General features: G+C 30.7%; 2 protein-coding genes across 3 annotated transcripts in view; both read left to right on the top strand.

The window, feature by feature from the left end:
- LOC129968206 (retinal-binding protein-like) overlaps positions 1–13,281 on the top strand; it is a 56,184-nt gene extending 42,903 nt beyond the window's left edge. The window contains exons 8-13 of the mRNA XM_056082058.1: positions 155–227; positions 3,936–4,016; positions 6,770–6,856; positions 9,851–9,957; positions 11,459–11,771; positions 12,779–13,281. Of these exons, the coding sequence (XP_055938033.1) occupies positions 155–227; positions 3,936–4,016; positions 6,770–6,856; positions 9,851–9,957; positions 11,459–11,771; positions 12,779–12,885 (768 nt within the window). The 3' untranslated portion in view covers positions 12,886–13,281. The remainder of the gene's footprint in view (positions 1–154; positions 228–3,935; positions 4,017–6,769; positions 6,857–9,850; positions 9,958–11,458; positions 11,772–12,778) is intronic.
- Positions 13,282–20,155: 6,874 nt separating this feature from the next.
- Positions 20,156–25,021, top strand: part of LOC129968590 (retinal-binding protein-like) — a 29,958-nt gene continuing 25,092 nt past the window's right edge. The window contains exons 1-2 of one of the 2 annotated variants that reach the window (XM_056082647.1): positions 20,156–20,239; positions 24,419–24,496. In XM_056082647.1, the coding sequence (XP_055938622.1) occupies positions 24,455–24,496 (42 nt within the window). In that variant the 5' untranslated portion in view covers positions 20,156–20,239; positions 24,419–24,454. Of the gene's footprint in view, positions 20,240–24,324; positions 24,497–25,021 lie in introns of those variants that run through there. The other variant, XM_056082646.1, reaches the window with a different exon arrangement.

Genomic DNA, 25,021 nt, shown 5'->3' with positions numbered 1-25,021 from the left:
TAGAATATAAAATAAAATAAGAAAATTTTTATGAGGCGTGAAACGATTTTTATATCAATGTTCTGTTCATTATTACCATAATAATAAGAGCTAAGAGGGACAATTAAAATTGTATTAATGTCCATATAATTGTCTATATATTTATTTTGTATCCTTTGGAAAACCTTTATACACGGGAATTGATGATTTCGAAAACTTAACGTATGCAAATGCCATTAGTATTAAAAGTAAGTTTTGTCTTTTAAGAAATTTTGTAAGAGATTTAGCTATGTATTTAAAAAGGATGTTTTTTTTTCAAATTCCAGTGGACCATACGAAAACAAGAGAAGGGAACAAAATGAACTAATTACTAATAGTTATTTGCAAAGATGGCTACATTTACGATATATTCTATGCGAGGATTCAGGCATTTGTCAAATGTCATCCCGGTGCCGCCGCTGATATCAAATGTAGTTTAACATTCGCTTGATATATTCCTTCAATACTCTGGAAGCTTTGATCACCTAGCTAGATCTTGGAATTTTCTGAAACAAAGAATACGGAACTGGAGCACTTAAACATTTACTTAGCGAAGACACAATTCCGGCTTGCTAGACGATCATTCCATTATTTTAGATTTCACTATCCTCTATTTTTTTCGAACCAATTGATTAATTTATTGAATTCATTCAACAAGATCTTTTGTTGTGGCAGACTCACTTCCTCCCCTACAACTGCATTGAAAACGTAGCTTAAAAGCGAATGATTTTCATCTCTTATTTGCAGTTTTTTTCTATCTTGTCCTTCCCTTTTCATTGATAACGTATACAGAGAAGAGATTGGGAGAACTGATTAGGAGACCCAAATTTTCATATTAATCATAAGGTAACTAGGAGGTTTAAAATTCAAAGTAATGAGAAGTTAACTGGGAGGCTTAAAATTCAATGTAACGAGAAATTAACTGGGGGGCTTAAAATTCAAAGTAAGGAGAAGTTAATTGGGAGGCTTAAAACTCAAAGCAATGAGAAGTTAACTGAGAGGCTTAAAATTCAAAGTAATGAGAAGTTAAATGGGAGGCTGAAAATTCAAAGTAATGAAAAGTTAATTGGAGGCTTAAAATTTAAAGTAATGATAAGTTAACTGGGAGGCTTAAAATTCATAATATGGAAAGCTAACTATGAGGCCCACACTTTCATAATAAGGAAAGCTAACTGGGAGGCTGAAATTTTCATAATAATGAGGACTAACTGGAGTGGGGAACTTTCATAAGAAGGATAGCTACCTGGGCGGCCTAAACTGTCATATTAATGAGAAGCTAAATGGGACTCCGAAACTTTCATAATAATGAGAAGCGAACTGGGTGGGGGGAATTTCATAATAAGGAAAGATAACTAGGACGCCCAAACTTTCATAATAATGAGAAGCTAACTGTTCAGCCCAAATTTCATTTTAATGAGAAGATACAAAGGAAAGATAAGGTTAGCTTTAGATCTTAGGGAACAACATTCTGTAGAGAGATGATCGGAAACCTGGTCAATGAATATTATAAATGCCCCATTCTTCATGATAATGTTGAAAAGTAATCATGTTTACACATAACTCTTTTTAATAAACTCTTTTTGTCCTCTACTCTTGTATTTTTTTTTCTTTTTACGTAGTATAGATAAAATATAGTAATGATAAACAATAGAAAATAGAAAGATTTTAACAAATTTCCATGGTTTAGACCTACCTGAGTTCGAAAATAATATTTTTGGAAAATGTCCGTCTGTATGGGAGAAGATAAATAAATTACGTTTAAGGTGGAAGGATGAAATACGGCAATCGATCTTTACACCGAATTTGTAAATTTCTATCAAATTTTGAGCAAATTCTGCTCATAGAAAGTCTGTCTGTCTGGTTCTTCGAATAAATGTTAATACTATAATTACAAAACCAAGAGATTTAGAGAAATAATCTAGACACCTATTGAATTTTGAGCCAACTCCAACAGGAGGTTTATTGTCTATCGGTCTGTATTTTTAAAAAGATGTAAATTCTATAACTTAAAAAAATGGAATTATTTCAGTATAACAAGTTTGGTATGGGATTTGTGTCAAATTTTTGTTTCAAATGGCTGAGAAAAACATGTCTAAAATACAAATTCGATTTTCGGATACTATTCGGAACCAAAGAATAATGTTTCGGAGCTATTTTATGTTCTGTATATTTGGAAAGTTGTGAGACAGTTTTGGCATGAATACTTCCTCTGGTATAATTTTATATACAGCGTAAGTTCAAAATAGTGAAACACTGAAAACAACGACTTCCATATGTAATAATATCAGACTAAATTAAATAGGTAACTACCAGTTTTTTTTACTACATTGTTGCTGATAGATTCAAGAGTGTGTGCGTTGTATTACACATCATTGTCGGTTTAATTTTGTTTCGGGTGATGCTAAAATTGAGAAACTAGTTAGAGTTCCAATGAGGGCAGATAATAGGCGTCCTTCTGGTCGGTACATCGGTAACCCCAGTGGTACAGTTGTTGTGATTATCAAGAAGCACCGTGTTGAAAGTCATGACAGCTTACAACGTTTTATTTATGTATTATATGTTTTGTTAACATTTCTCTTGTTTATATGTTTTATTTAATATTTATAATTTCTTTGCTAAACTTAGATACCAAGTTAATTCAAAATAATCTTTGTTTTGAAGAAAATTTATTTTACTGAATTGCTTAATCTAATTAAGTTGTTAATTACCTTACGTGATTCTGGTGTCATTAAACCTAAATCCTCCAACCAAACATTGGGAAAACTAAAAAGAGTGTAATAAAAAAATAATTTCACCTGCAAATCTTAAGTATCCCTATCCTAAATGGTGGTTTCTCTTCTGATGATAGCACTGGTACCGTGGTCATTTATAAATGCAAAATGTAAATAAGTTAACTCCTTTACGTGGTTTCAATTGAAATCATATTTTTGGCACATCATGGCCATTTTTTACTTTGACGCTATTAAATTTATACCAATCAACCAATTATCGGGCGAAGGAAAAAGAGTGTGTTATTATAGCTTTGTATTATACAAAATAATCTCATCTGCACGTCCTACGTCTCCCTGTCCTAAATGTTGGTATCACTGGTGATAATAACACTGGTACTGTGATCCTGATAATAACACTGGTACTGTGATCCTGATAATAACACTGGTACTGTGATCCTGATAATAACACTGGTACTATAATCAGTAATAAAGCCATAATCTAATTAAGTTGTTAACTCCCTCAAGGGTTTCATTTTAAATCATATGTTTCGCGCAAATGGGCATTTTCGGTTCTGGAGCCATTAAACTTAATCCAGCCAACCAACCATTGGGAGAAGGAAAAAGAATGTGGTATTGTTGCGCAGTGTAATTAAAAATAATTGCACTACGCACTATCTATAGCGGAATTAAAGAACGGAAATGCTGCTATAATAACACTGATACTGGTTATTATCACAGCATTACAAATCACCATCACCGGAATAAGTACCATTGCATTCCATTGGAGGTCTGCCTTGTTATCAGAAATATATTTTTACTGTAATATAATTTATATTTTCTGTAATATAACCTATATTTTTTGTAATAGGGGTAATACAGCCATAATAAAATTGTCTCCCAAAAAGGAAGAATTTCCTTACTAGGGGGGGGTGACCTTTTAATTCTTATTTATGAAGTGCTTCCCCTTTTTTAAAAAAGTTGTTGTTGAATGTAAAATTACATACAGCTAGATGCATCATGATATGCTCTGCGACATTTGTCAACTAAAACTGCCATAATGTTATTTGTTCATTTCTATATTTCATAATTTCTTGTTGTAGGACTATATAAAATCAATTATGAAAACAAAACTGCACATTGCCGGCATTTTAGTTTATTCATTAATTGTCAAAATATTCTATATATCTTCCTATTCGTATTTTTCAGCTTTGCAGTTTTTACTATGTCTTTTAAAAGTGTTTACCGACAATTATCCTGAAGTTCTCAGAACTGAGATAATAATCAACGGTGAGCCATCTTTTTTACCATTTATTGTATTATTAAGCATTTTTAGTACCTTTATTTTAGAATTTATTTTATAGACAATCTTTATAATTCAAAACACTTACAAAATGTGCGATAAAATTATTATTGTTATTATAATATATTTGATCGCTTTTTTTTTTGCTATATGTTTGTCAGGTGATTATTCATCACACGAATGAATTCCATTTGATTGGCGAATTTATTTCTGTATTGTCACTCAATCAACAAGCAGAACAATTTTCTCTTGCAGTCTAAAATTTTTTATTCTATTCAAGGACACTAATTAACTATTTCTCACACCAATACTTTCCGTGTGCATGGTATACCAAAATGTAAGGTGAGGTTTAAAATGTATATTCATGTGTTTGGGATGGTCTCGGAAGAGCCATTGCACAGCGTAACCCCCCTACTAATACCCTCCAAGAGTTAAAAGCCGCCTTTTTGGAAGAATGGGCTTTGTTGCTCCAAGCCTTTATCAACACCCTCATAAACAGTATGAAAGCTCGTTGTGATGCCAGTATAGCAGTGTACGGTGGTCACATTTCATATTAGACAAGCTTTTCACGAGATAAATGTTTTATCTCTGATTCATAATGTAACACTTTTTGATATATCCTGTTTCTTAATTCCCAATTAAAATCTTTTCCATTTTGTTATGTGTTTATCTTCTTTCTTCCATTATAGTGTACCTCTGTTTCAAATTTCACTGGCAGCAGTGAACTGTGAATAGTTCACTGTGTTGCCACAGTGAACTATTCACTGTGGCAACACAGTGAATAGTTTTTCATTTTTCGCAGATTTTATGTTTGTGACCTTAATTTTGGACATGAGTGTGTATATATATATATATATATATATATATATATATATATATATACGAAACACAAAATTACGAAAAACACAAAATTCCCAGTCATTTTTACCTCTCTTTTACCGTACCAGTATTTCAGTAGATTGTTCCAATGTTGAAGGCCACTATAATTTAAAAAGAACAAGTTCAGAATTCTAGATATAATTATAAATATCTGCTATATAGTTTTAAAATGGAATTAAATGGCAGCATTTATTTATCTATTTTTAATTGATAATTTAAGCAGTTTTGGAAATTTTATATTTCAAGGTCATTTTCAATCTTAGAACGTATAAAATACTTTTATTGAATATTAAACGTCTCATTGTTTAGGAAGTAATATGGTGAGAATGTTTAAATGAGAATAAATAATTGAATCCAACATGGGAATAGACTAAACTAGAAATGAAAAAAAAATTTTTTTCGAAGTTTTTTTTCTTATTTCAAATAAATTTTTTAAAAGCAGAGTGAATTTTGCTGAGTTGAGAATTCATCCACAAAATGGGTGGGAAAAGTAAAATAATTGAATATATTTAACATCATTGTGAAAAATAGTTTATTCTTTTCTCATGGACACTTCAGATGAACAAAAAAAAAAGTTTATTTCTTATCAGGATGGACAAAATTGGAAAGCTTTTAAGAATGCAATATTCGTTAATTATATATTATGCAATATTCGTTCGTTATTCTTTGCTTAATGCAATATTCGTAATTTAAGAACCTTTCCTCACAAGTGGACAGCTGATGTATAACCTTAAAAAGACCTCGAGGGATTGAAAAGTTCAAAATAGAGAGTGAATACTGAAGAAATAACTCATAATCAATTCAGTTCTGCCAATGGCTCCTAATATATCAAAATGGACTTCTCTGATATCCCAAGATATTTCAGCTTCTTCATCAACCAGAGAAAAGGAATAATACTAAATTTATATTTCAATAGTCGTTGTTCAGTTATACTTTACTGAACAACCGACTTACTGTGGAATGGGGAATACGCGACCATTTGTGGCTTATCTAAATATAATAGGTTAAGGGACTGATTCTTTCGTTTTCATAATTATTTTGAATACATATAGGGTATCCACTCTTATAAAAAACACTTTAAGAACAAGAAGATGAATTATTTTTTTATGTTGTTTGAGTTTAGTAAATATATTTGCTAAAAAGCGACGAATTATATATTTTTATAAGTTCCCAATGACTAAGAATTTATCGAATAAATATCCTCCACACTCTAACATTTTAAACAAAAGAAAAAAAATACCTTCTTCTACGACAAAATTGATTTATGTATGAGTGTTGAAATTCGGTGTTTTAGACAAAGTCTACAAATAAATCTGAGACATTAAAAGAAATATGGGACCGTTTGCAAATTAAAATTAGACTTTTCTGTGCTAGTTAATCAAATTGTTCCTTAAAATAAACTTGTATACCATCCCTGCTCATATTAAACAGTTACAACTCAATTTTGTTAATAAACATTGGAATTTATTTAATTATGTTCAACAACTTTTTTTACTAAGCTGGTAGGACTGGTAGGACAAGAAAATAATATAAATTGTTAAAATTCTTCATTTTTTCAGAAATATATTTATTGATTGAAACAACATAAAATACAACGTTTTCCTATCATTTATAGCATTTTTTAATTGGAAATAATATGTATCAGTTTAGAAATATATATATATATATATATATATATATATATATATATATATATATATATATATATATATATATATATATATATCTTTCTTTGGAATCAGGCATGTTAAACATGTTAGGCTGTATTCATTTTGTAAACTTTCAACATTTTAGTAAAAATTTTTCAGGGTTTTTTCGTACATAATAGAATTAAAAGTTATGTTTTTTATATCATTTCCAGCCCCTGTATATTTTACTTGGGTATTCGCTGAACTGAAGCCAATCCTTTCAAATGCAATCATTGAAAAAGTTCGAATTTATGGAAAAGGTAAAGTAATTCAAAAATTTTTCTTGAACGATTATATTCTAGAAGCATGAAAAAGAAAAAAATCGTTCATAAACATAATATCTATAAATTTAAATTGTTGTATGCAAATTTATAAATATTTGTTTGAACGTGCATTTAAATGCCATTATCGAAATTAGATTGTTAAACATTTGTGATTATTTTTATTGTTATAGACGGAATTTTAATTTTTTAAAATAAAAAAAACAATCGAAATCATGTTATGGAAAGTTATCTTTTAGCACAGTACCTAAAACAATTTAACATAAAGCCTCGTTTCGACGACATGTGGCATTATGGATTTTGTAAAAAATCTTCCAACTGATCTTTGTTGGATCATTCCTACCTGTGGACTGCGATCGGGAGCTGCCTTCAAATTTGCGGGAAAATGAACAGACATCAAAGAACCCCAGAAAACTCTAAGTGAGGAGAAAGAGGGCAAAATGTGCCGGACTCAAAGAGAACACAGATCGTCAGAACAGGGCTTAATATGCTCAGTAGCATTAATAATCATTAAAATCAAGCCCCTACCCCAACCCCCACCCACCACAAAAAGAAAGCTAAATGAATAATTTTAACTTTACAGTTTTACACTTTGGAGGAATTAATTTAACTTTTTCCTTAATCAAGTCCTATGACTTCACAGAAATAAGTTAGTATTAGCCTGAGTGTACAAAACAGTAATTTTTTTTTTCGTAAGGTGAGTAGGTATTTTTACTTTCTTGTATAAAAAGCATATAGATATTATTATAAGCATTCTCTGCATTCTTTTTTCAAATAGAGCCTTCTTTTACTTTCTTGTAGAAGTATTACGAATAAAGTATAGTCATCGTCAAAAAATTCGAACTCGAGATTTTGATGAATCACCACGTTCCCTCCCTGAGTTCAAAAAACACATTTTTGGAAAATGTCTTTGTGTCCGTCTGTCAGTCTAAGATAAAGATAACCTCAAAACCCTTTGAGTTTGACTGATGAAATTTGATGTTCTATTTTTGCATGGAATTGGGGATTTCTATTTATTTTTGAGGACAACCCTTTATGAGGAAGTCTGTCTATCCGGCTGTTCGAATATAAGTTATTGCTTTAATTAAAAACTGAAGAGAGCTAGATGGATAGAATTTGATACACAGATTTAACATCTATGGTATTGACACCTGTCATATTTTGAAGATAAATCGAACAAAGCATTGAGCGACTGCAGTCTGTATTTTCAGAAACATAAACACATGATAACTGAAAAACACATTGCAATAAATATATCAAATTTGGTATGGAATCATTCGATTAAAAATGTCATTATTCTAATTTTTGTTTCAATTGCAAAGGAAGAACGAATCTAAAATCCAAATTTTATTGAGATTATAATAGTTTTAACTACATATCAGGGATAATCGCCAAGAATCACATGATAGATTCAATAAAAAAGTAAATTTGCATTAAAGGTTAAAATTTGGGAACTATTGTATGCTGATGTCATGTAAAGCATTTTTTGAGATAAAATCTTTATTAAACAGTAAGCGAGAAAGTTTTTGGAAGACCACCTTTGCTGGTTTTTAAAGAAATTTAACTCTGTGTTTTATCTTTGTAAGATGTAATTAATTAAAAAATATAAAAGAGATGAGCTATATTTTTGATACTTCAGTGGATGAATGAATACTTCCTAAGTACAGTAGACTCCCGATTATTCGCGGTCGGGTTATCCGCGCCTGAAGCACTAAGTTTTTTTTTTTTTTTTTGCTTCTAAACAAAGAAAAAATGCTTCCCAAGCAAGAAGCAAACACAAATGACTGATTTCTTCAAAAAGGTGTAGTTTTACAGTTATGCTTTTGTAATTACATAATACATTACAGTATTAAAACAGTACATATATATTCATTTTTCTGTGTATCCTTGACGCCTCTCGTAATGCAAAGCATTTTTCTGTTTTCAATAACAAAATGTATTTTAGGTTAGTTTTGAGTGATATACTAAAATATTAAGCGTTAGTTAAACATTTCCTGCTGTTTATTTTACGTTTTATTGTACATAAAACGATTTTTGAAAGTTGGAATGACTGTTTTCTCTTTTGCTATACCCGTTTTTAGCTTTTTTCGGATTATCCGCGATTTTTGTTATCCGCGGCGGCCGCGCCACCCAATTCCGCGGATAATCGGGAGTGTACTGTAAATGATTAATCGCAACGATTCATGCGATTTTTATTTGAGTAAGAGGTTATATAAAGCATGGTAAATATTTTTCAATCGATCTGTGTACTTGGATATATTTCGAATGCGTACAAATAAACACGATAATTACAAAACGAAGTTTGATGGATGAAATTGGGTACAGTGATTTATCAGCAAAAAATATAATTCCGTATCAAATTTGAAACGAAATTGCGTCGAGGAGTGGATCGTTTGTCGCTATGTACTTTCACAAGCATATAAATGTGATGACTCAAAAATGCACTGACTTAAATAAATTCAATTTGGTATGTGATTTTTGTGACTGCCGTTGTCAAATTTTGGCTGAAAGGGGTTGAAAAAAAGCATCGAAAATACATAATCAATTTTCCGGTTCCTGTGTCAACCGTTAATTGCAAAAGATTGCAAGTTACATCAATTAAAATGCACGATACAAAGTTTTCGCTGTTATTGTTCGCAAGTAGTTTGCAGTTAATATGTGTTTTCGAAGACGAATCCTTTGAAAACTTCTTTTATGTTCTCTAAAAGCCTTTTTTTATTGATATTACATCATACATCATATTTGAAATTGCATCTTTCCTGCTATGTAAGGCTTGAAACATTATTATTTTTTCAGTTGCTTGTAAATAACCATTTGGGATATCCTGTGCCATGTAAACAGGGCAAGAAAGCAGAAAGTAACAAATGACGAAAGATAGTTCTATATATAAAATATACTTTTTGCGTTATGTTTTTGTACTGGTATAGTTTTTTTAATATAGAAATTCACAAAATATTTCCCGCTTTGTTCTAGATAGTTGGAAAGAAGACCTGCTAAAAGAGATTGACGCAGACGAACTGCCTGCGTACCTCGGAGGAAATAGAACAGATCCCAATGGAAACCCGCTTTGTGAAACTTTTGTAAGTACGTCGATTCACTGAATATATGCTTTTATGAAATCTATATTTTTTCGAATGGATCTCAAGAAAAAAGTAGAATGTTTCGTTTATGAAAAACTATCAAAGTTTCCATAATTTCTCATAATTTGAAAATTAAACTATTATATTATTTGGGATCTTCTCGCACATGCATAGATTCATTTTTGGAGGATCTTGGTTACTGATCCACAAAAGAGATTTACAAATTTCAAGTTAAATTTGAATGAGTGGTTTGGAAATTCTCGTGCAGAAATTATACCTTTTGGGAAGTTAATGATTCGGCCTCATTTGTTTTCATCCGATAGCGCTTCGGAATTTTAAATTACATGAATAATTACTCATGTACTTAGAAAGTTTAGTTTAGTTTAGTTGTATTATCGTCCCGTTGTAATTCAACACTAGGGCTATTTTGGGACTGACCTCATAACTTTTAACCACGGTCACATGACGAGGACGACACTTGATTTTGCATCCCCCCTCTCCACACCACGCCACACCAGCAGAAGGACGTTTGGCGCTGACGGAGTCAAATAAAGTAAATTGGAAATAAAGAGGATTTTTTGCATGTAAATTTGATGTAAGATAGATAATTTAAATATATTGAACGAATGTTTTGTTTTAATTATAAAGCAGTAGGAAAATATTTGTTTCCCAATCTCTTGCCTGCCGTGGGCGTATATATACGTCTCCCTAAGTCGTGTTAACTGCTTCTGGCGTATATATACGTCAGCTCAAGTGTCGTCCTCGTCATGTGACCGTGGTTAAAAATTATGAGGTCAGTCCCAAAATAGCCCTAGTGTTGAATTACAACGGGACGATAATACAACTAAACTAAACTACCCCCCCCCCTCTCCACACCACGCCACACCAGCAGGAGGATGTTTGGCGCTGACGGATTTAACGTGCAAACGGCCCCCTTACACGACGTTTTTCTTTAAAATCGTGTCTCGAACTTGAAACGCTGCAGCTCAAGAGCCGAAACATTAACACCAGGCCACCATGGCCCACGTGGTTAAACAGAGGCTGAACAAAGAGTTGACTGTCCAGAAAACAAATACAATGAACATAAAAGAAATGTATATCTTGTGGCTAAAAATGCATTAATGAGTTTGTGTTTAGTTATATATTAACATCCCGTAAGCAACATTAGCGCTATTTTGGGTAGGACCTCGTAATTTTAAACCGCGGTCAGAAGACGAGGACGTCTCTTGAGCTAGCACCCCCCCCTCTCTGCACCACACCAACACCAACGGGAGGACGTTTGGCCCTGACTGATTTAACGTGCAACAGAGTCCCTTACACAACGGTTCTTCGGTTGAATCGGGTCTCGAACTTGAAATGCTACGAATCACGATCCGAAACCTTACCACCAGGGCACAGCAGCCCTGGTGGCCCCGGTGAATAAAGTTGGAATCAGACATTCGCTTGTTCTTGAAAAGTTTTACAATACTTAACAAAATCTCACCAATTGATTTTATTGCAGATCACACGAGGACAGCCCATCCCCAAGAGATATTACAAGCAAAATAGAACGAAAAGATTATATCTTGAATCTGATGTGGAAAAGATCACGGTGATGCCATTCTCCAAAGAAGATATAACTTTCGAAGTGAAAGAAGAGAATTCATTTCTTGAATGGGAGTTCGAAACAAAGGCCAGAGACATCGATTTCTCTTTGGTCTTCAGAGGAGAATCTCCGGAAGATTCGGATTTTGTAGTTTTGATTCCAAAGCAAAGAATCGACACCAGTGATGAACCTGAGAAAGGGTGCTTCAAATGTGAAAAATTAGGAAATTGTGAGTGGAGACCCATTTTCTGTATTTATTTTCTCATGGCAGGAAAAAAAATATATTTTAATGTAAGTTAAGTGACAGGTTTTATCGATGCAGATAATCTTTTCTTGAGTGTAGAGCTGGTTCTCTCTGGAACACCCAATATAATAACTCTGCAATTGATAACCATTGCTCGACTCCACCATACCACTTCATGTAATATTGTAAGGTAATCATTGTGCAGGGTAGTTTATTAGAGAATTGAGTCATTTACACTTTGTAAACATCATGAATAAATTTACCTAAAAATACAACAAATCTACGACATGACTCATATTCAAAGAATGAAAAATCGAAATTGATACTTCTATAAGGATATGATTAATTATGACAAAACTGATGAACTTTATGAGTCATTGATTAGAAGGCAGAGTATTGAACGTTCCTAAACATTGATCAGATCTCACTCAGATGACTATCCTCTTGGGGCTATACTTGGATTATAGCTCTTATAGCCGAGGACTCTATACTGTCAATAAGTTGGTAGCATTCATTGCAGAATGCTTCATGACGATTGCAATTTTGTTTGCCAGTCAGTATCTGCTACCACTTAAAACTTCATAATTGCACAAGCTACTCTGAATGACAGAATTTTGTTTATATTATTATTTGTTTATGATATAGTAATCCAAATATATCTACAGTTTTATCAAAATATCAAGATTTACTTTTCATATATCATGTTTTTGATGTATGAAACAAAATATTAGAATTATTAATAAAATAAAATGTAATGATAAATTTTTAACAATTTGCAAATCTTTACTAGTCCAATCATTTGTATGTGTAAGCATTAACAATATTATATTTTGGGTTAAAAATACGTTCTTATATTAAATATTTTAAAATCAAAATAGCTCATCCAATCGCATTACCCCCCCCCCCATATTTTTTTATACTGACATAAATACAATCGATATGAAATTGCCATTTTTCTCAAATACTAACTCAAGTTTATTATCTTTTTTTAGATACAATTACCTTCAGCAACTGTTACAGTTGGTTTCATTCGAAGGAAGTGTATTACAGAGTAAGAATTACTGATGCCAAGAGCAACGAAATCTACAATTCCATTTGAGAAAACGAAGTATATTATTCCATCTGGCACAACGAAGTGTATTACACCATCTGGCACAACGAAGTGTATTACACCATCTGGCACAATGATGTGTATTATTCTATCTAGCAAGAAGTGTATCATTCTATCTGGCACAAAGAAGTGTTTTATACAATCTGTCACAACCAAGTATACTATGTAACAGAATACTTATTTTCACAGCGAAATTTACTATGGAATAGAAGACTTATTTTTACAAGGAAATTTACTATGGAACAGTACACTTATTTTAACAACGAAGATTACTATGGAATAGAACAATCTTATTTTAAAACAAAATGTGCTATTCATATGTCACTTCATTTTTTCCTATAGATTAATGTGATCCTAGAAGTCTGAAAAAGTGAATAGCGCAATTTCTTCGAATTAGATGTCATTTTGTATTTTTATTGTTTTGTAGTTATAGTTTTTAATAAATGTGAATTGCATTTGTTTTGTACATTTATTTTCATACATGCTGAAAGATTCGAAGAATATTCCTTACATTGAATTTAAATATTGATCTATTGAAAGAAAATTTTTCATTTTCATCTGTTTTATTGTTGAAGTCTACTTTAGCAATTTCTTTATATCAGGTGTATTCCTGCATTTTACATCGAAATTAGATCGAACGAAATCAACCAAAACTGTAGATATGTTTATCTGTGTTAGAGCGATCTTGCACTATAATTTGAGAATTATTCTATATTTATAGCAGCAACCCATGAAATTTTGTGATTTTGTTATCTCTAAGTTATTGTCCTGAAAATAATAAAACATTACATATTGAACCAATAATAGATAATGATTTTATTGCCATCGCATGATTCAGTCTTTATTGCATAATAAATAATATCAAGTTAACAAATATAAAAATAATAAATAAATATAAGCTTATTACGAAGTTTTTAAACAAATTCCAAAAAATTAGATTAGTTAGCAAAAATTAAAAGTCTATGCCTGCATTTTAAAGATATATGAAGAAATTATTTATCATTTGTAATTATTCTTCTTTTGATAAAATACAGAGAATAACATTTTATGATAGAAAATAAGACTTCATCTTTTAATTATTCAATCATATTGCAGAAAAAAATTGTCTGTTTTTTTAATTAATATTGGAATTCAGATCTTATCCCTTGTGCTTTTGTAGTGAAAGTATTAGGAAGTAAGGAATTAACTACTAATTGAAGTAAAAGAGAATTATATATCATCGGTTTTTGTTAAACTAATATATACTTCGGCAGTATATTCGGTATGGTATATTAATTCTAGGCCAATGGTGAACTTCAGGCTTAATCGCTTGTCATTGTCATAGCCAATTGACTTACATAAAAACTTTAGCCATATTTGCCTTGAGCTTTCCCTTGCATGCACCGATAGTTAATTAGTTAGTTTAATAAGGCTCTGAAAAATTAACTGTCATGCAGTTATTATGTTTTTAAGAGCAGAAAAAGTTGAACACAAGACTTGATATTCAAAATGTGTCTAAAATCTGACGATTTTTATTATGAAAAGCTGAAAAAATTATAGACTTTTCAGTTTCATCCGCAAAAGTTTTTACGAGTTTTCAATATTATATAAGGCCAAGAATAGCAAAAAGCTAAAAAATATTAACCTATCCAGAATGTGTGTTTAGTTATGCTTCAAAATGACCGAATTGCTATTGATAAGCCATTTTAAAGGTGTAGATTTTGCTACCATTCAATACAGACGAAATAAATTTCGCTGAAGATTTTTGCAAAAAATGTATGTCTGCTAAATTTTGACAAAATTTCTCTCTTTGTACACCCCCCACCACCAAAAGGAAAAGCACCAACTCTCTGTTAAGTTCGTACTTTTGTATGATCTAAAAACAAAGATAATATAATGAAAATACGTGTAATCTGAATTATGTGAGAGAATCCTTCTTCTTCTTGCGTGCAGCCGACCACCCCGCCGCCACTGAACGTAGCAGTATCGACAGGATTTGTTGTGGCCGACTGCTGTGAGAGAATCCTGTCTTTATGATGATGGCTCAAGGGGTTCAAACGCTTAAAAATATTGATGACAATTTACAACTCCCGTTTCTCTGCAATAATCACACACTGACTACTCAGCCCTTACTGAGGCATACGGATAAATCTGAATTACCTGACTGAACTGAAGTTGAATCTTAAGGGTCATTGCCTCCCACAGTACAACCCTTCCCCTGGGATGTACGTTCCATCATCGCCAAGAAGTAGCCGGCCAAACCATTTATGTAACCACCTGGGGGTTGAGAACCGACCACCATGCCGGGGGATTCTCATCCTGATATCTGGGGTGCCTATTGTGGAACGTTCTCTACAATAAAACAAAGGCGTTGGTGGCCCATTTTTTACAGCTATTGAAGATGGAATGGATTATAAAGGTATAGTGTTCAATTGCTTAGGGGCCAAGAACATTGGGGGGGGGATCGAAATTTCAGTATATTTTTAGCGATATTTTCTAAGAAAAATAATTTAAGTTAGTTGCAGGAAGTATGTATTTGAAATGATTCATTTAAATGTTTAACATTATTTTAATATTCTTTTAATTTTTTATATTGAAATGTTTAAAATGTTACATTATAATTTGAAAAAAATGTCAAATCCTATAAGTAATATTATATTTAGATTGTCTTTTAAAAGTTTTTATTCTTTCGTTTAAGATTGTTTCTAAAGTTGAAATTGAAATTTGTCTGTAATAATTGAAATATTGAAACAGACTATCTTGAAAGGGACCTGTAATTATTTTTTTTTTCATTTTATCAGGATTAGCTACAAAAAGGGCTGCTTATCTATATAAGAGAAAGAAGAGAAGAAGAATAGAAATTATTTAGAAAATTAGACCGAGAAAAACAGGGTTCAGGACATAATTGTTAAGTATGCGTTCCAAATTTTCCACCAATTGAAACACAAATGAGGAACATTTTTACCAAAAGTCTTTTAGAAAATTAATTTATTTTCGTATAGTTTATATAAATCAGAAATCTACTTTGGGTACTTCTACCTAAGGAGTTCAAAACAGCTTTGAAGAAAAGAAAATGCTCAACCCCCTTTTCTATTATGAATCTTTGACTATGTGCTTGCTTAGATGTTTTCCAGATGTTGAACTGGAATAGCCACGATAATGATTGAACAAAATCCTTTCACCATGTTTCACAGCCTTAATATCATTTGAGTAGTAGAAGTCATAGCTGCATCACTGAGTAACAAAACAGTATCACAAATTTATCTTATGTGCGTTTATAGGTTAGATGTTCCACACAGTATTTGCGATAATGACTATTTCGTTTTTTCTGATATTTACATATAATATATAATTTTATTAAATCAAAAACATTACCAAAGAATACGCCTGTCTATTATGTTTACTGCGTTTTGCATGAATGAATATTTTGCAGCAGGGATAGAGAAACTACAAATTTCAAAAAATTAGTTTCAAAGATCTTGATTGCATACGCATCATTCCAAAATTTGGAAAAATTTGATGTGCTTTTAAAATCTTCAAATTACGGTGTAGGTGACTTCACAAAAAATTGGGCGATGTACAAATAAGTGATTCATTTGGAATGACAGAGAGTGAAGAAACAAAACAAATGCCTTTTCAACTTGTTGCTGACGCATATAATCAGTGACGGGGGTCTCTACGAAATTTCCTTGAAAAATCTTCAATAAAATTCTAAACTCCTTTTTTCCGTATAAAATTGTAAACCTTCTGGAAAACCGAGAATTCCTTGTACGGCTTTAATGGACGACAGATACAAAATATAAATCTTTGGAGTGAATCCAGCCACTCTAAGATTCTAGCTACTCCAGTCTATCGACAGAATACTCATTTTCGACCCTTTTTTGCAAGCCGATTGACTTCCAAATTTGTCACAAAGCGACAATTGTAGTTAAAAGACAACATGTCGAATTTCATTGATTTCAATTATTGCATTTATGAATTTCGGCGCTTACAAGCTTATGAAAGTATCGGCAGGCAGCCATTAAAGAATTTGATTATCTCTTTTGTTAAGGAAAAATGTCACAAAATTTTGTAAATTTAATAATTATTAACTTTCCGGTATTGTTGGTATATGTTGAAACAGTGCAACTGACTCAGTAAGAAATAAAGAAGTTTATTCAAGACGAAGACACGAACTTACAGACAATAAAACACAACCGAGCGTGCATAAGAATAGCACAAACAATGAATCGATAGTAAAGAACTGTAACACTACAAAGCCGTCAGAGGAACACATTATGAACAAAGACTTCATACAACTATTTATGTCTCTCAGACGTTTGCTATTACTTCTTTTTCATTTGCTTTAGCTGAACTTTACTTCTGCCTCACTACTGACTCAACTATAGACTGGCTACTCAGCACATGGCCCGATGCTGCCTTAGTACTTGTCCCGAAACACGATCCAATACTCAATTCAGTAACTAGTTGTGCTCAAATGATTCATCGTTTGAAATTTCAAGTAGCTCACTCCAGCTTGGCTTACCAATTTTTTACAGCTTTCTAAACTTGCATAGAAACTTCTAAAATCATCGGCATATTTTTTCGTCCAAATGATCCAAAATTACTTGAAATTTCTAGAATTTTCCCTTTCCTGCCCTAATGGTAGACAAGTTTCTTGTCATGGCCATGGGTCACTGATTCGTCATATATTAAAAATCCATTACAGCTGCCTTTAAAATTGTATTTCTTACAATGGAATTAGCTCACTGCAGTTTCTTACATAAATATTCAACATTTCCGAACGGAGTTTCGGACTTACACCACTTTCTTTCCTAATAATCATCTTCCAAACATCAAGAAGAGTTTTCAGGGTGGTATAAATAAAAATAATTTTCCAACTTAAATATACGTAGACTCATTGCGCGTTTTTATTCTCATTTTATTATAATTTCTAATTGTTTTCATTGCTAAATACAATATACATTCTTTTTTCATATAGAATGTGTTTCTGATAATATATGGAACATTTTAAAGGTAATTAATGAATTTTACATTCATTTATATGGCAATAATCTGGTCGATTTTCTTCTATTTCGATGTTATTGGAAGAATCATCGACGAAAATCAAGGCTTTCTGGTAAATCATAGAATTAAAGAACACTCTTCAAAAAGTATTCAAGTATATCTATTGTTTAGCATAAAGTTTATATAGCATAAACTTGGATCCCAATCTACATATAATTTTCTAAAAAGAAAGCATTTTGATGTCTTATTTCTGTTTATATATATACTAGCCGCCTTTGGCGACCAGCCGGTTCGCCAATCTTAATGTTCGTTTAAATTTTAATAATTAAATAGTTTGAACCGGAGTTTAACCCCCTTCTTCGCCAAGATGCGATAACGCTCCAAAGCTGGCAATCTTTATTATGCACTATAATTGAACATCTGCTCCTTTGCTTTTGAACAATTCGCAAGGCCACTGTTGGCGATTTTTAAAAAGTGCGCCAAGCAGGGGGTTAAACTCCCGTTGTACCATTAAATATTTTACGCAATTCCAACTTTAATAGATTATTCAGCAAAATATTTTAAAACTTCAAATTTTGGTAGTCATATAATTCACTCATAATATTATAAAGGCCTTCAGTCATAGCGTGATATGTATCTCTCTAATTTTCTGTTACCCCTCGTAGAAATTATGCTTTAAATTAAAGTGTAAATGATTAATCTGCAATTAATATAATAATATTTTTTACTGAAACAAAGCATTTTTTTAATAATATTATTACTGATAATAGAGTCACTGAGCGTTTAAACTTTATGGGCACTAAAGAATATCTTTCTTAATTTATGTAATATCTCAAGAATTTGTCAACAAAAATTTCTCAGATTCATCATGAACAGATCGATTCATTAACAATGTTTAATTTTAAATGCATCAAACACTAAGAAAATAAAATGAATCGTTTAAAATAATCGGTCTAAAACAGGTTTAAAAAACTACTTAAAAAGCGATGTACTTAAAACTATAAGCATATACAAAAAATATATATAACTAACATAAATACAATTTACTTAAAAAAGCATGCAACTAACCTAAAAGTAATTTTAATCATCCGTTGATAACGGTTGTCATGGCAACAATCAGAATGCGCATGCGTGAATTTTCTTCGCCACTTACGGTAACGCAAATGCGTGAATTTTTCTACGCCAGTTGGGGTAACGCTATGCAGATTAGACATTTTTAATTTCCTTTTTCTGTGTTATTTTAATTCAAAAGTACTTCAGAATGAATCTGAAACATGGATTCATTAACAATGTTTAATTTTAAATGCATAAAACATTAAGAAAATAAACAGAATCGTTTGAAATAATCCGCCGAAAAATGTTAACCCTAGACTCATTAATGTTGGGAGAAAAAAAAATTAAGCCTTACTCATTTGACGGTGGGGAAAATGAAAGATTTTTTTGGCGGGAAAGTTAGTTTTTAATTAATAATTAAAATTCTAATTAAAATTTCAAAAAAAGGGACCCAGGTGCACATTCCCGACCTCTAAGGTATACATGTACCAAATTTGATAGCTGTATGTCAAATGACCTGGCCTGTAGAGCGCCAACACACACACACACACACACACACACACACACACACACACACACACACACACACACACACACACACACACACACACACACACACACACACACACACACACACACACACACACACATTGAGCTTTATTATAAGTATAGATATATAAAAATTCTTCTTCCAGTGACTTTTCAGAATTATGTATAATTCATCAAATTTTGCTTAGGTTTCGGAGGATGGATGTGAAAAAAGATTGATTCCTTCTTTTTGCAATGTATTTCACCTTGAATATGCTGAAATAATATTTTGCAACGTTTAAAATAGAGATTAGGTTAAGTAACTCTTAAATGAATGTGAAGTAACGCTTAAGTGATTATTACTATGAAATAATCAGTTACCCATTCTAAAGAGGAAAACATACCAGGAAAGAAGAGATTTTTACTGTCCAAATGGTAGTTAACTATTGTTTTATTGTATTTTGAATGTTTTTGATATATCTAGTAGAGGAAAGTTTGTTAAATAGACGAATCTTGAAGATCTGGAGGACACACACAAAAGAAATTGTATCTGATTTATCATTGTTCCTGAACTTATTCAATAATTTATAATTTGTCAGTACCTGTTTCTTCCTCATAATTATAGTTACGAAAATCCATTTTGAAACTATAAATATAAATTGAAAGAAATGCGTATTTTTCACAAAACGAGTTTAACTGTATATACGAGCAAATACATTGCATTTAATACTTTTACGAATGCTGTTTCTGTTTGACAAATCAAGTTCCAAGATAGGTGAGTATTTTTAAAATGAGTTTCATTGCACTGAATTTATCAATTTGGTATTTTATTGAAGTTTTTAGAATTTCTGAATCAAGAATAATATAATGTTACATGTTTTTAAATACTTTATCTCAAAATTCTGCTAAATAGAAATCGTTTAGAGAACTCAAATTTGACACTTTTCGTTAAAATGTGCAGTAATTCATAAACATAATAATTTAAATTATGCTATGATAGTTCAAATTTATAATCCATTGCACATCGTTCACCTACTATTCGTATCTGAACAATTCTTTTGCTAACTGAAATAGTTTTCTTTTATAATTTTATGAAATATAACAGAAAATTATTTCACTTTTAATCATAATTTTCCGAGTTTAGTTGCAATGAATTGATTAATTTGGTATTGTATTGAAGTTTTTAGAACCCTGAATTGAGATGAGATAATATTACAAGTTTTTTTAAAAATACTTGTAAATATCTAGATGAAATCTTACCCAAAATTCAGTTACACTGTTCCATTACTCTTCCTTGTATACTTAGTGAGCTTAAATTTGGTATCATAAGATGAATTCCCTCATGAGTTATAAAATTCTGCTAAGTTAGTATTCTCCGTGAATTAGAGAAGTCATATTTGTGACTTCTCATTACAACGTGGAGTTAATTCAGAAACACAGAATAAATCTAAATTTTTCTATGATAGTTCAAATTTTTAGTCCATATTTTTTTGTCATTTAATAATAGTTCTTATATCAAATCTTTACATAATATTTTTGGGCACTTTTATTAATGTTTAAATTTGTTTATTTACTCAATGCTTCGTATGTTATTTTATTTATATATATATTTGCTGGAAAAGTTGTTTTTTTTGTAGTTGTAAGTTACGTTAAAAATAATTTAATTCTTATCATTTTTTATAATAGAAGATTAGTGTTTATCTTATAAAATTAGAGAAAAATAGCTCTTAGTGATTGATAACTCGAAGCTAATATTCAAAAAGATAAAGTAAATGCTTATCTATAACTTGAATGAAACAATGAATCTTGAATGAATATTACAAGGAAACATTTCTGTAATACGATCATTTATCATTATATTTTTGTAGCAATACTTAAGAAATAAACTTTCGAATTTCTCTAAAAAATCGTAGAATCTCCATGAAAATAAGTATTGGTGGTAGAAAACAAGTATGTTAGTCAGTAATATTTGAAATGTTATAATTTTATTTTCAATTGAACTTAAGAATTCAACTGGATATAACAAAAGATATTCAGTTAAATTTGAGAGATTATTGTTCTAGAAACTTTTAAAATATTTATTTGAAATTTGTTTTAAACGTTTATTTCATATTTTGCTTAACAATTCAAATGTGTCTTAATTAAATTTTTCTTTAGTTATAACGATTAAATTTGTCTATTTCTTCGAAGATATAGTGTTCTACTAAGTATTGGAAAAAATATTTTATTCAATGACAGATAAAAAATATTTTCACCTGTATTATTTGAAATTTTTGCCATGATTTTAAATTCCTATAAGCATTCAGACGGATATCGTATTTACATACAGAACAAATATCCAGACCAACTATTTAAATATTTATGTTTTAAATGTACATTTAACTTTAAAACTAAAAAGTTGTTATATTTAAGTAGTATATTAATGATACAAAGAAAAACTATTAGAGTCGATAAAAATTCGATTTTTTTTTATTTCAGACTTTCATTGAGACTAAAAAAAACCCCTACTTATGGAATTATGCCAGCCTTTCTCTCTATCTATGTTCATGTTAACTCAAAAACGCTTTGAGCTAAATATTAAGAATGAATCCGTTATAAATCCCTGGAAATGTTTCTCTCCAGCTATAATTTTAACGTTGTGTCAAATACATGTTTCTAATAATCATTCTTACGTACCTTTCATTGGTTTTTATAAAAGATAACAAATATTTTATGAACACAGAATGAAACGAATTCTACGTATAAAAACATCAAATAAAAGTAATAATTTCGGAAACATTTTAAATTGCTCATTCCATACTGAATCGACCAGGTTATTATTTGTTCTGAAGTAATTCCCCATAAGATAGGGAAGAAGCGAACTAGATTTTCTCTTTTTTAAATATTATGGTGGCCCAAAGTTACCACAATGTGACAGAGACGCAGTTTTATAAACTTTCAACAATATATATCAAATTTTGCCCCCAGTTGATTAAAAGGAAAGCTTCAAACTACTTTCTTCATTATCATCATTATACATTATCTTGATTATCATCAGCATCATTATCTTGATTATTATCATCGTCATGATCTTGATTATCATCATCATGATTATTATTATCCTCATTATCTTGATCAACATCATCCTCATTATCTTGAACATCATCATCCTCATTATCTTGATCATCATCATCCTCATTATCTTGATTATTATCATCATCACCATTATCTTGATCATCCTTATCATCATCATTATCTGGATTATCATCATTATAAGAAAGTATACACAAATGTACGTGTATTATTTTACTCTTTTGATGCTATCTCGGAAAAAACCTCATAATTTAAAACTTCAGCTCGATAATGATCTTTTCTCAGACACTCTTCAAATTTTCTTTAAATCTCTTTAAATTTCCTCTTCAATTCTCTTCAAATTTCAGATCAGCGAAAAAAGCAGATGTGATAGCATTTTTTTTTTTAATTTTAAGAATCAATCAATAATATGCTCCTCCCCCACCTATTAGCATTGTATGTAAATTATTGTTTTAGATCTATCTCCTCCTTACCTTATGTGAAGTTATTTTTTCATATGGCTGGCATTTCTTTCAATTTAAAACGCTTAGTAACAAATTAAAGTAGAGACGCGATAAAAGAATTTTAGTTCAAATGTATCTCAAAGTAATTACTTTATTGGTCAGAATTTACTTTAAGAATGCTATGGGAAATATATAATTATACTTCTGTTTAAAAAATCTCTACTTAGCACATAGAAATAGTACTCGAATTCTTCTTACAAATGTCATGTTTTAAAACTGGTAAAATGGAAATATAATTCAAAATTACTTATCTAAATCTAACGCAGTCGTTAAAAATTTCATAAAAGTTCAGTCTTTTATAACGTATAACATTTTAAACAATTCAAATAAATTAGCTCAGCAAGCTACTATTTCAGTTAGTTTTTGATTCACTTGAATGAAATAAAAATAGTTATGTTAAATTTAAATGATGGAAAAAAATGTAATTATAGCTGCAATGATACACGCAAAATGGACTATACATAATGTAGGTTATAACAACTTTCTTTGGATGCATCATATTTGTTCGATGCTGAAATATTTTCTTTTCACGTTGAAAAAATATAATTATAGTGGGATGGTTTCTTTTTTGTGCAGACTATTGATTAAAGTGCAAATTGTTTTCATCAAAATGATTATTCGTATGAATCTGTAAAATTGCTTCTCATTTTTCTCGTTGCCTAAAAGAGAGATTTATAAATATTTTTAATAATTACTGAATGGAAGAATTTTTTAAGAGTTTGGTGGAATATGAAGGTTCTGGAAAATGCAAGAATTATGACTCTCTCTATTATGAATTGAGAACTGGAAATACTTATAGAAAATTTAATGTGAATTCATGACCTCTTGAGAAATTATGTAAGCGTAGGCGTTCATATGAATAAGCTATTCTTTCTTTGAGGTTTTGATAGCAGAGCGAGCTCTCTTGTCTATGTTTACTGTTGTTGTAACTAATAATTTGTTGTCTACTTGCATTATTTGTGCCTAAAAGTGTGTTTTTTACATACGTCTTGGTTGTATTTTTTTTAACTGTGATCCCTGTTCTCCAGAATATACATACCAAATAAAGTATCGCTTTCCATTACCAATTTTTTGGTAACTGACACCATCGGACGAAATTTTGTAACATAAGAACACAATTCAAATGTGAATAATTATAGTCCTAATACTATTAATTTATATTTTCTGTTTTTTTTTGTATTGAAAATGAAATTTGTTTAATTTCAGGAAGTGTTTCTCTCAGATTTGAAGAAAGATTAAAACATATTAATTGATGTTCTCTGTTTATTTACATTTAAAAAGAAAATCGTTTAATTTTTCAAGGCTTTCGTTTCAGATTTGGAGAAATAGTTGTCACTGACCATAATCCTTTTTCATGTAAATTGATTGTGTCTTTTCAGGAAAGTGTATTTCCGTAATAAAGGATAAGGTTCAAAATGGATAATATGACAGAAAAAGAAAAGAAAGTTGTTGAAGAGGTAATCGATTTTATTTCCTATTTATCCACTTATCTGATTATTTATAAATAATTGGAATTGACTCCAATTGTTTGCAAATGATGGGGATTTAATATTGATTAGCTCGATCTTGATATTCTTATGACGTCACGCCTTCCTTAAAAGGTGTAAGGCATTGAAGTTCGGGGGGAAATTGGATGTTTTACTATTTAATTTAAATATTTTATTTTAGTCAAATGAATTGTATTGCATGTATTTAATTACCGCTCATATTCTGGCGATGATTGTAAGACTTTCAATAAATATTGACTAGTTTATAATTACAGATAATATAATATTAGTTTTGTCTGACACATTTATAGTTCTAATAACCTTAGCATTTTCCGTGGAAATAATGTTAAGTCGAGTTTTTAAGGTACAGATCTTATTTACGTCGTTATAAATGATATTTAAAAAATCCCTGAAACTGAATCTATCTGGTCATACGTGACCAGATAAATTTAATTGGAAAATTTATATGGCTAAAATTTTACTGCTTTGATTATG

This window comes from Argiope bruennichi, chromosome 5, assembly GCF_947563725.1.
Source record: "Argiope bruennichi chromosome 5, qqArgBrue1.1, whole genome shotgun sequence".
Taxonomy (NCBI): domain Eukaryota; kingdom Metazoa; phylum Arthropoda; class Arachnida; order Araneae; family Araneidae; genus Argiope; species Argiope bruennichi.
Note: the sequence above shows the minus strand (reverse complement) of the source record. Positions and strands in the feature narration are given on the sequence as shown.